The sequence below is a fragment of the Osmia bicornis genome, chromosome 2 (assembly GCF_907164935.1).
Source record: "Osmia bicornis bicornis chromosome 2, iOsmBic2.1, whole genome shotgun sequence".
In the NCBI taxonomy this organism is placed as follows: domain Eukaryota; kingdom Metazoa; phylum Arthropoda; class Insecta; order Hymenoptera; family Megachilidae; genus Osmia; species Osmia bicornis.
The window spans coordinates 8,053,108-8,066,589 of record NC_060217.1 but is presented as its reverse complement, the minus strand read 5'-3'; the positions used below and the strand labels follow the sequence as shown (position 1 = coordinate 8,066,589).

The 13,482-nt window shown below is 33.4% G+C and overlaps 1 protein-coding gene across 1 annotated transcript in view; it reads left to right on the top strand.

Moving 5' to 3' along the window:
* Window positions 1-13,482, top strand: part of LOC114875648 (division abnormally delayed protein) — a 107,671-nt gene that overhangs the window by 68,666 nt on the left and 25,523 nt on the right. The window contains exon 5 of the mRNA XM_029186176.2: window positions 8,906-9,186. Within this exon, the coding sequence (XP_029042009.1) occupies window positions 8,906-9,186 (281 nt within the window). The remainder of the gene's footprint in view (window positions 1-8,905; window positions 9,187-13,482) is intronic.

Genomic DNA, 13,482 nt, shown 5'->3' with positions numbered 1-13,482 from the left:
GAAATTGGATTTTAGATAAATTTTGTTTTAGATTAACTCGTTTATGGTCTACCCCTTTCCAACGCAAAGCTCTTTCCTGGGAGATTAATCACGTACTGAAAAGCGTTGTCTGACAATATCCTATTATCCTTCATCGTTTTAATAAATTTATTCTACACTGTTTAATTATCATCCACAGAGACGAAAATTACATAGACCACGAATTTAAAATATTCTATGCAGTAAAAGATGCAGTCGTATATTTTAAAACATTTATAAACATCACTAAATTATGCAAATGATTTCAATAACATCTATTAAAATTATTCAAGATATTTATTAATTATAGCATTATTAAAAGGCAAAATAATTTTGGCCTAAAATCTTTTTTCACTTATGATAATTTTAAATATTTAGAATATTTCTGTTTCACTAATAATAATTAAAAATATCCCTTTGTTAAATGCCACAATGTGTATCCAACCAACATACCAAGTGTTGACATCTTACGATTAATAAAGGCAGCCGGATCTAATTAGTTCGGAATCCAACATATCTTTCAATTACCATCATAATCGTCTACGAACTTAGATTTACGAGTGAACTGATTCATTCAGAAGTGATATCACGATACAACTCCCATTGAATGTTACAAGTCCAAATATGTGTTGAACAGTGTAATCGAATTAGCTCCATCGTCGGTTTCCTTCGTTATCTTGGAACGTGATCCATGCAAAAGACGATGGTTACAGCCGACAGCGTTGCGAGTACGTTATAATGCAGAGAATGAAGGTACAGCAGAGTGTTACGAGATTCTCCGTTCCACCCTGTCTGAGCTCTCCCAAGTCTGCTTTCGAAGCGACCGAGCTAATGGAAGTCTGTCATGAAATAAACTTGTCTCTACTTACGTACACGCAACGATACCTTTTCAGACGCTTCAAGAAGTCACAGTGTATGATACATTAATGTCGTTGGTCAGTAGAATGTGTACACAGTGTGGTCTTAATGCTTTCGTTGCCACAGTGGAAATGGACATGTGTAGCAAGGCATATTGAAACTCTAATTGAAGCGTTAAGTAGAAAATTAGTCATTTTTAAATAATCTTGCTGAAACTAAAAAGAGTGAAAAAAAAAAGATTAAGTATTTTAGTACTTCAAAAATTTAATACAGTAGTGTTGGATATTCAAATATTTGAATACTCGAAAATTTTAATATGCTAGTACTGGAAATTCTAATATTTGGATACTTGAAAATTTTAATAATTTAGTATTGAAGATTCAGATACTTGAATATTTGAAAATTTTAATATTCTGGTATTGGAAATTCAAATATTCTAGCATTGGAAATCCGAATATTTGAATACTTGAAAATTCAAGTATTTTTAAACTTAGGAAGCTAAATATTCTAATTATCGAAGTTCCAAGTATTCCAACACTTAGAATTCAAATACACAAAAACGTATACCCCAGATGTTTTCTTTGGGTTTACATAAAATTTTCCAGGTACATATAATGTGAATATATATACTTACATACATATGCATAGGAGGAAGAAATGTCAGTCGTTTGTCGCTTTCGGTATTGTAGAAGGTAAAGTTCCAATAGATATGGTATTTTATATTCTTCACCATGACTCGTGTCGTCTGGACAGGACATACGAGCATGTGTATGGATAGTCGAGGACCCTCGGAATGGTATTGTCTCGTAGGTAGGGCAGGATGTGTTATTCATCAGTGTTTGAGGACAGGCCTTGCACTCTGCACAACTTTTCTGAATGCCTGTCATAGCGGTATGAATCTTTGAAATTCCGAGTTCCACTTGTTGACGGAAGGAATTGAAATACGATTCTTGAACAAAACGTTTCCCTATACCGTTAATACAGGTGGTTTCTGTATTTTTTAAATCATTTACACTCCTTTTTTGTTTAATTATCAAGATTAATAATATTTTCGAATTTTCATGATGTATTATCTCAAATTAAAATAAAAAATTTTAATTGAAACTTCAATACTGTAATGAAAATTTGCTTGTTATTTAAAATTCTTTATTCTTCAAGAAATAAATTAGAAAAGTTTAAATTACAATATAGCTACTGTGATATTGCTTTTTTGAAAATTTTTAAGTAGAATGAAAATAGATTGAAAGACAATGAAATTTAATAAAGCAATTGATTTTTAAAATCTTTTTAATTTTCAGAGCACAAACTTGGAATTTTGAATGCTGCAATATGCATGTTAATGATAACATGCAATAAATCTGGTTACTTAAATTGCACATACAGGGATGAATATGTATATCCAATTTGAATGTAGCGTATGATGAAAAATAGATGAACGAAAATTCTATTTACGGATTCGATGAACTATACGAATATACGTACAGTTCGATGTCACTGTTTGCATATTGCTTCAGCACTTTCGATTGTACAGATTGTGTGTATCTATGCAAATTTCGACACGAATGGAGCCCAAGGAAATTTTGGTATGTATGAATACCGGAACCACGGTGCAAAATCAATATACAGGGTGTCCCGCCACTTTCCATACAAACTATACCAGTGTATTCTACAGCTAACAATGGAATCACAATGTCATGTAACAAAATAAATGTTTTATCAGAATATTGTGAAAAAAAGAAAATATGATAATACATATTATTATATAGAAGAAGAATGATTATTTAATTATATAATAACTTAATATTTTTCATTGGATTATTATATAAAATTAAAGAGCTGCTTAGAAATATGTGGAAAAATATTTTTATTGTTGGGTCAAACTTGATCCAGTATCCATTGTGCGTATGATTACATATCGTGCTACCCACTGTCTGAGGGTTAAATGTGGAATTTGAAGGATTCCCATTCTAGCATTCCAACCGTTTATTCACACGTTGTCTACCACAGTGGAAACGGACGTGTGTGGTCCGACAGATTGGAAGTAATTATTAAGGATACGGACAGTTAATTTGCTTTTGTGGAAGAAATATTTTTGCTAACAGTATTTTACTATTTAGCAGAGTGTATCCGATTCTTCGTTGAACAAATATCTAAAATGTTCCATTCCATTCAACGTCGAGTATGTATTTCTACATCTGTTGGTGTATTCATCCTTCTGAGCTATGTAAGCCATAAAGCATTCATCCAATATTGGATATCCTCTGTTCATCCTTTCAAGTTCTTAGTACCGTTTACATCTTCATTCGTTTTTATCATTCAGATGAATATCAGTAAGATTAAACGTATTAAATTCGTAGAGACCATTTTATACGTTGAGATATTTAAATAATATTATTCCTTTTCAAAGAGTAATTATTTCAAAGCCTTCCAAACTGTAATAACATTCTTGTAATCCCTTTAATATTTTCATTAACATATAATAACTTTAATTAACCTCGTTTATTTAATATACATACATAATCCTTTTGAATTATTACTTTGACTGTTATCTTTGTTTCTTAATTTTTAAAGCAATTGATAATGCCATGTGAAACAAACACGTGTTCACTTGATAAATTATTTTTAACAGTTGAAACAATTATTACTTTTACCGTTAGTGATAAATTTGATGTTTCTGATCGATCAATTGAATTCTATTTATATTTTCAATTATTGTGTGGAAGTAATTTCAATTAATATTTTATTGGTATAAATGTGAATAATATTATTGCAAAATTATTAATAATATTATTACAGACGGTTATTCTGTAATTTATTATAAAAAAAATTTGTCATTGCGATATTGTGGCTTCTTTGATACCATATGACTTTAGCGATTAAACTTTTTGATATTTGCCAATTAAAAAATTCATAATTTAAAAATAAAACTTGAATATAATTTCATCAATAGATAAAAGTATATTATGGAGTGGGAGGAAAAATTGTAAAAATCAAAAGTTCCACAAAGTGTGTGGCCATCAAAGGGTTAAAAAAATGATTAAAAATTAGATTTTTATTCCAAATTAATTCAACCCTAATAATGCACCAAGGATAATAATTCTTTATTTACAACTATCTATGTGCATGTCATCGTATAAATAAAACCAAAGAATATTTCTTGGAAATATTGTCTCTCTCAGGGGGGTCGAATTTACACCTTTGCTTATCATTTACCCATGACTCATCTGCGCGAGGGGGATTATTCGGTGTATGTGGCATCGGGAGTGAAAAAGAGAAAAGAGCGAGAAGACCGGAAGGAAGCGAGTCTAAACGAACCACCAAGCCAACACTATACATAAGAGATATCGCGTTACCGGTGAACAGTAAGATTTCACGTCATTGTCCCTGTTAACGACGCTCTGGTTGTTCTATTGCGCTAGAATAGCGGTCTCGACGTTCGTTCACCCTACTGTCTTGCCATCGATATCGCGTTATCGCCGACATCGATACCACTGCCACCCTCACCGTCCGATTTCGTGGTAACATCGAACCGCATATCGATTGTTCACGGACCACCCTGGCGGCAGTATGCAAACGAAGGGGATATCGCAGTCGCAGGATTTCCCGCAGTAGTTCGCTCCTATTTTTTTTTTTTTGTTCTTTTCCTTTCTATTTGCCCGGGCGATCAAATAACGAGCAAGTTCTGATTTCGCAGAGCTGCTGATCCTTGTAAACGAACTGCCGTTTCTACGACCGTGGAAAATAATTACGAGAATCGATAAAACGTAAAGGAAACTTAAAAATAATACTATAGGTATCTACTTTTTTAGCGACGTTTTGGAGCATCAAAATTTTGCTCCTTTTCAAGGTTCATTAGATATTTTATCGTAATAATAATTAAAGTTCAATCTTAAAAAATGGAACTATAAAATTTAGAAAATAGAAATGATATGAAATATAGAGTTAAATTAAAATTGGGGCTCTCGTTTTGTAAAAATTACAAAAACAAAATATTGTCTCTATAACTGAAATAAAACGAATACATTCCTCAACATGAATACACTTGTTAGTGATGATAAATTGACCCCATAAATTATAATAAATTGCTTGTTTCTAGCAATAATGAGCATCAAAAGCATCTTAAACGTTTCTTTGCTGAATATATGTGTAAGTACCATAAAAATAATGAACGTCACTCACATATAAATAATATGACAGTCAAAGCGTTAATAAAGATGACGTTATTGAATAAGAAGAAGTACAAACATCAGACAAAGGAGTGAAAAAAAAGCACGTGGACGACAGAGAAGAAGTATGTCCAACAATTCTTCTCCCACGCAGTTTCGTGTTACGAGACATCGTTCTATCGAGATACAAAATCGTTTCAAGTCCCCGACCACGCGGTCCATTATCATACATTAACGTCGGCACGAAGAGGTCGCGGGAGGCTCGGTATGCGTGCGCTTATCACGAGATAATCTCCCAATCTTCTAATCTTCTTCATTAGAATCGCGGCGTAGAATACATTATTATCGTTTATATTTCGGGTCAAGGGTGACGCGTCTACTCGAGCAGAGTTATCGGCCGCCTCCTTTCATTTCACGAAGGTGAAACTCCGAGTACTCATGCGGAGGAGGCGGAAGATCCTCCTTCCTCGGTACAATGGCGTGGGAGACCAAGGAAAGAGTAACTTGCAAATATGCGTACTAAAACATCGTGTGATACCTCTTTGATTACCATATTTATTAATCTTTCTCCAAATCCGTGTGTATTTCCCAAACAAATTTAATGTAGATAATAACAAATTTTAACCTTCTGTATTTTAGATTACAATTGTAATTATTCTCTGTCTTGCACCTTGGAAACCAGCATCCAAGAAAGGGTTCTTGGTTTGAAATTGTAGACTATAATTTTCTTAATAATCACCTGTAAAAGTACCTTTAGAGTTTTTTTAAATTTTTCAAAAGAAATCTCTCTTAATTTTGAGATACAATACAGGTTATTCACATTCGTGTGAATAATGATCGATAAATTAGCAAAATCAAGGGTATCGAACAGGAAATGGATGTCAAAACTTGGACAGGTTGTCGGGGCAGATTATAAACCTTCATCGGAGAAAAGAAAAGAGGTCACCGTTTATCGTCGTCGAGCTATTATGAAGCGTTTTGCTGCTGTAATTGGCGTGTTCTTCGTTCTACTTCGACTTAACTGAAACTAATGCATCGTAAAGTGAAAAAGAATTGTTGAACCCGGATCTTACGTTCGTCGAACGATCGTTTTATCTATCCAGTTATCTCGATCGTTAGGAAATCCTTGTTTTACACGTTTAATATTAGAAAATAACTATTGCCAGTTATTGACTCTGTCTCATTGCAATCGCGTCCTTATATCCTTATTTTCATAAGTTGCATTACTTGGCTAAAATTAGGAGAATATAATTTTAAAAAATATTCTATATGCTCCGGTGCCTAATTTGACGTTGACTGATTTGTTAATTTAATTAATTTATATAACTTAATTAAATTACCCAAAACTTCTGAAGATAAAAATACTTAACTGTGCACAAAATAGAAAATTATTTTAAAAAACGAATCAATGGCTCCTCTGAAACTTCATTTTAACAGCAAAAGATAAGAGTGCACTTCTTCCCACGATTATCCTCTAATTTCACATAAAAAGTTCTTATATTGAAATATCAGAAGCATCTTATAAAATACTTTGATACCTGTACCCTTTAAAGTGAAACGAGTCGAAGGATCTATGCTAATGAAATCACCAGACGAATGAGAGCAGACATTAAAAAAGAACAAAGGAGAAACGACGAGGAATCCCATCGAAAGCATAGAATCTTACAGTGTAGAAGGAGAGGATAACGCAGCAAGATAAAAAGGAAATCGGCGAAGATGAGGAGAGCGATGTTTGCACGCCCACGCGTGCCGTCTTAATTACGACAGGGCCGGTTTTATGATTATACCGTTTCGAGAAGCTCGACCGTCGGCTTATTTCCTTTTATGGCTGGCGTTAAAAAGTAATTGGGACGAAAACGGTCGTGGAAGCACCAACGATAACCTTAATGACAATCGCGTATGCAAACGTTTCTATGAACATGCCTGCAATACGATCAGCCATGAAATAAGTTAACTATTAATCCTTGAGTAGACTCTAGCTTATTCAGCAAAATTGGGGGTGTTTATTGCAGAAATCAACTAAAATTTAAGTGGAAAATATTGTACTTGACATACTTGGATTTCCGGCTAATTTTTGCCTACTCAGGTATCTGACGAGTAATCCGGGTACCCGGGTAATTTTTCTCTACCCCGATATCTCACAGGTAACCCGTATACTTTCTGGAAGCCCAACTACAAAGAGTACTTTTCACTTCTTTAGAGAAATTAATTACTTCGCTAAATGAATGTCTACTCTAAATTCATTAAAATAAAACCTTAAGTAATAACTAGCACTTATATACTCGTTTCGACTTAACATAATCTACTTCGTCATCAACATTTTTACCATTATAAATATTGATATGAAATTACCATGACTAGATTTTCCAGAAAAAAGGGAAACACGATTGAAGATAATAATATCGCTTGACACTCGTAAATTATAAGCTCTATACCGTGGTGATGATAATTCTTCGTGCTTCTTGCGAACGAATACATTAGCGTCGGTTACGTGACGAATGGACGATTTTGCAGTGAACGCGAGCGAGACTCGTTTAATTTCCGGAAAACAGAGCCGTGAAACGCGAACCGTTTCAGGGAATGAGAAATGTTAAGTCGGTGAAAATTCGACATAATTTTTTGCAGATGGCGAAAAGTTAATTGCATTCGCCGTCTGCGGCAAGTCATCGACCGCGAATTCTTTTTTCACCGATGTCGCTATTCAGAAAATTGAAGTACCCGCTGACGAGCTGTACGATGATAAATGCATTCATATTTCAACGAGTGAAAGGGTTCAATCTAGCTGAGCACATGGTAATTTTGTATCGACCTACTGCTTTACACGTTTCGTTGGAAACCAGAATTGAAGTGTAGTTACAAGAACATCAAAATGTAAAAGAACTTCTTTTTCTCTCTTAATAATGATTATTTATACGGCCATTATTTTTCTTCATTGAAGTATTTATTTGAAACATTTCTGAAAATATCATGTTTTGAAAAAAGTGTTCCTTTTTTAATATACTGTTATTAAACTGAATTCTATACGTTTTATTGTATACAATTTTCAATTTATTCATTTATATTGTACTTCATATTGAGTGTGGTTGACGCTACACGTTTTATTCATAAAATTCTTTTTTATTAAATAATGATTATTTATAGGGCTATTAATATTATTCAGTGAAGTGTGCAATTGATAAATTGTTATATTGTTTTACAATTTTGTTCTTTTAATATACTGTTATTAAATGAAATATATTTCAGTTTAAATTCCGTATGTTTGATTCCATGAAATTTTCATTTTTATTGTGTTTGGTAGTACACGTTTTATTCATTATATTTAAATTAGTTTGAATGAGTCTTTTATTGCTGATATTCGATTTCTTCCTCTAAAATATGCAGGTATCTACATTTAGTGATTATTGTTCTATTTATCTAATTAGAAATATTCGTATTAGTATTTTCTATAAATAATAGAAAATAAAAGTATTTTCAAAATATTAGATAAAATTTACTTTCCGGGGCCGCTAGGCTACGAACGATACATTCATTCGTGCTTGAGCTTTCCTCGAGCCAGTATCGAGAATAAAGAGATTCGCTAGACAAACGACTAAATTATTTAACTCACCGACGCTATCCCAGACCGTAACGCCCTTTCTTTTCCATCAACAACCCACAATAAAACTTTCAAGCTTAAAGCATCTCGTATTTCTCCACGAGCCAATCAATTTACGAAAAAAATTTCTGTCCATTGAACGTGCAATAAAGCAAGAAAAGACGCCGTAGCGAAAGAACAATCAAAGGGATATTTTTAACACAAGAATCATAGCCCGTTGAACCTTGAATTGCAGAAGGGTAAAGAAAGATATGTTGACGTGTTTCAGGTGAGAAAAGTGTGCGGTCGTTCGGAGCTGCAACCATCGAACGAAGGGTCCGTTACGGGTTCGGATGCAGCTGCAACGGGGAAATCGACGTCGAACAACTTGGAGATGCACGCAGCTGCATCGGCTGGCACGCATAGAACAGTACCAACTCAGTTGTACGTGCAGCTGGGTAATTTCTTGGCCAGTGTCGTCAGATCAAGGACCTTCTATGGCACTTTGGCCGACACGATCTGCGAAGAGTATCCTGACAAACGATGCTGGAATGGCGAACGCGTCGGAGAGTGAGTACACTTGTTGTTTTATCTTTCATATTTGTCTGCACGTTCGTTTGAGATCCTCAGAAAAATATGCACCGTGGTTAACCCTTTGACTGCTGTGGATGCACATGTGCCTCCAGTAAAGACTGTCAGTGTAGACTGCACGTATATCGACACCTGATATGATCAGCATTGTAACTAGTTTATGCTAGGATTTACAAATTTATTGACTCTGTTTTTTTACATCTGCTAGTGTAACAAGCTTTTGAGTATAGCTTTTTTCTTCTTTTTTTTGAGTATTTTTAAATTTTAAACAAAATATTTTTTATAATTCAAAATATAATATTTTTGAAGACAAAAGTTAGGAAATGTAGAGTTATAATGTTTCATTTTTAAATAATTCCTAGACAGAAAAAAAGTTTTCTCAAATACGTTTGTATTGTAGTTAAAAAGCAACGTAGTAAAAGTTACAATGTTGTTCATATCAGGTGTCGATATGTATATTTGACGATTGTTTCTATCTGGTACGTATGATTAACTAGAAATTATCAGTGTTTGTTACTAATTGCATATAGTCAAGAACCCAGTTTCTGATCACTTAAGAGTAACTATGTATCGCGGTTTTTTTAACGTGCAAGTAAAAAAATTAATCAAATTCGAAAGATGATGTTAATTTTTAAAAAATAGGAAATTAATTAGAAGAAATGATATAATTTGTAATTATTAAATATAAAATTTAGTGGTAAACTAAATTTTGAAAGTAGGTACATTTGAAAGTAGGTACAAATAGTTGAAAAATATTTGCAAATGTTTATATGCAAGTGGTGGGGGGTTTGAGACTTACATGTATAGGAAGCCCCTTTCGTTACATTTCATTTTCCCCGGGGAAGTCTACGAGGAAGGATGCATATCCGAGATATCACCATCATATTTAGCAGTCAGAGAGTTAAAAAAAAATTTATTTTCAAAATATAAATCATTAATAGTTGAGAATTTTGGATTTTAGAGTACTTCGTTTAAATTTTAACAAATTTGCATATGACTGCATTCGTTTAACAGAACCGGTGCATGACTCATTTTAATCCTTTCACCCAATTATGTTCCAAATTATTTGTTATTCGAAAAGTGTTTCAAGTGAAACTTACTTTTTATCGAAGAGGGTAATTCGTAAAAGTAGGACCGGTATCTTGTGAAGTATGTTATCGTGACAAACAGCCGCTTCGGCTTCGAGTGTATTCCAGGTTTATGTATCCGGCGACGGAAGCATTAAAGTCGTATTCGAATTTGTACGTGGACTTTTACGAGCCACGGCACTTTTAACGTCGTCGATCCTCCTTGGAACGACAAAACGTCGCCGAACGACAATGCATGATGCTTTGAACCTCTTTTACACTTGGCTGTAAATACGGGATTTACTAACGCGTTAGGAGATTTCACTATTTAACCCTCGAATGACAGAGACGAGTCTTTGCTGATTTAATCTATGATTTACAATTTAAATTTTAAAGCCACCAATTTTACAACAAAATTGTCCAATGTTGCTCTGATAAGTATGGGTTATCATAATTTTTGAAATTTCAAATACACCGCTCTGAAATATCTAAAAATAGGCAAAATTTAGAAATTTTGATTTTTTGGAAACATATATCTGGACCCCAGAGATCACTTTTTTGAAAAAATGACATTTCACATGTTTCTTGTATCAAATTCTTCATTCTTCCTGACAGTGAATTTTTGTAAAGTACAATAATTTCTGTACGTTATGTTGTAAAATATTTTCACAAAAAATTGAATATTTAGTTAAGTCAAGAAACCTGGTTTCATGAAAAATGCAAAAGAAGAAAACTTCTGAAGACAATTCCGTCTATGAATAATTCGTTTCATTCTTCTTTCGTCGCCGGAGAACAGGTGCATCGCGTATCGATAAATGGTTCGCCATTGGAAAGGGTTCGCAAGAGAAACGTGTTGGTTCACAGTATGCTTGAAACATGTTCGTCAATGATCGAGTCATCGTTCCGGAACGATTTCCAAGCACGTACACGGTTCTCCTCGTTGCCGGTTGATTCTTTTCTCGGTTTCTCTGTCGATCTGTCTCTCCCTATCAAAGGCGAGTGGCGAACAGCTTTAGCTCGCGATAGAATCGCCGTGGTAGACGCATCGGGCAAAAATGAGCTGCATCAGAAGTGCAAAGAGGAGGAGCAAAGACATTTGCATCCCGTGACTGGACTTTGGATTTCGAACAAAGTTACGCCGACTCAAGGCGGGAATTTGTAATGCTCGACTCATGTTTCAGCGTTTTATTTTTTACCTTTATGGATGTGTATTGCGTATGTACAATTAAGGGCGTTACGTGCATCGTGTGAGCTTCTCAGACTCAAATTAGCATATTGATTGCAAAGATTTTTTGGACAGAATTATAGAGAGTGTTTCAAAAAATTTATACGATTTTTGAGGTTTAAAAAAAAAAATATTTATTAATCGCCCTGGAATAAAATAAATAATTCTATAACACAATACTGAATTGTGATATCAAAATGATTTTTTTCAAATTCAAAAGTGACCTGGTTAATACTTGATACTATAGAATATCAAGTGTCCGTCAAAATGTTTCATGTGCAGAAGGAAAAACGTGCTCCAAAAACAGAACAAAGACATTTTGACGCATAGTGACAAAGTTATTTAAACGCGTGCAAATTTGAAACGGGAAGGCTGTCAACCGAGTGCAGCGTCAATCGTGATCTACACCTACAAAATGTGTCCAATGAAATTTTTACTTAAAACTAGGCGTATCACTTTTTAAACGAAAATGTTTCATACACTAAAAGCTACTATTCAAGTAATAGTTTAAAAATTTAGAAAATGCAAATAATATAAAATATAAAATTAATTTTTTATATGAATTCTAATAAAGTTAATAAGAATTTTTTGACATTAAAGAATCAATTTTAACATTAACAAAATTAGGCAAAAAGAAAAATGAACTTTGATACCATTCCTTTGTAACAATATTTGTAGATTACAATGTTACATAATGAAAAAAAGTTTTGAATTTGATATGTTACCTCGAAGTTACACTGGTCCATAGGGGGTTAAAATAAATTGAAAAGTATTCTAAAAAAAAGTTTGCGTAAAATCGTTTGAACGTGACATTTCAATTAATATGCAGACGGTTTGAATCATGCAGCAAAGGAATCGCGAACGGAATAATAACAGAGAGAACCGATGTGTAAAAATTCTTGAATTCGGTTGCATCTCGTAACAGCGTAATTAGAACGTGAATCGTTCCCATTCGAAACAACGCGTCGAGAGAGAATGGGCGACTGCATGCAAATTCTACTGTGATTAATGTAAATCATTCTGGACAACAGTTTTACTTGTACCATTAATGCAACGTTCTCGTGTAAATGGCACTGAAACGAAACTTATTATTTGCTAATTAGAACGAACGTGTGAAGTCAAGTTAAAACGTCAAGTGATTATCAAGTTGGAATTAAATATTTTTTTAAGTAAAATTACAATTCATTACAATTTGATATTTTATTAGAACATATATTTTTGTTTTTCTTTAAAATCAATACATGTATTCTCGAAAAAGGTGCCATTTGAATGAACGGTATACACGATTTCAGAATTTTTGATTTTGGTAAAGCAACAAACCGAATTTTGTGTGTGAACTCTTTTATACTCGCTGCCCTTTGACAGAAGTTCAATTTATTTCTCTACAGATTGACGATGAAAAAGGAATGGTGAAATTTTTCATAGTTTTTCGTGCACAAATTTCTCTTTTATTTTGGTATATTTTTTCAATAGCAAACATGCAATAAAAATATTCATATAATACCTACGCCAAAATATTTCTCGCTACAACTAAAATTTGATAAACAAAATTATTACATGATAATTTAATTTATAAATGTACAAGTACAGTTTCCCACAAAGGCAACGGTAGCGAAGGGGTTGAAAATTGGGAAAAGGTTTAATTTTTCAATTTAGGTTTTCCACTTGTTACTTTATGGAATTAATATAATATTTATAATTATTTTCTGTAATTTTTTTCTTTTAAATATTAATACTAAATTTATGATGACGGTGATCCCCGCAGTATTCAAATTTATATACCTACACACGGCCAATATTTTCCAACGGAATTTAAAATTTTTCAAAATCGTATCGAAGGGTTGAAATTTACAATTGTTTGTTGCCGATACAGAACCAGAGACTCGGCTTTGTTTTCTTGTTGCTGAATGAACAATTGCCAATGTTGTTATTCAAAACATGACGAAGTGCAACGCTCATTGTCGTGCACGCAAAATAAAATAT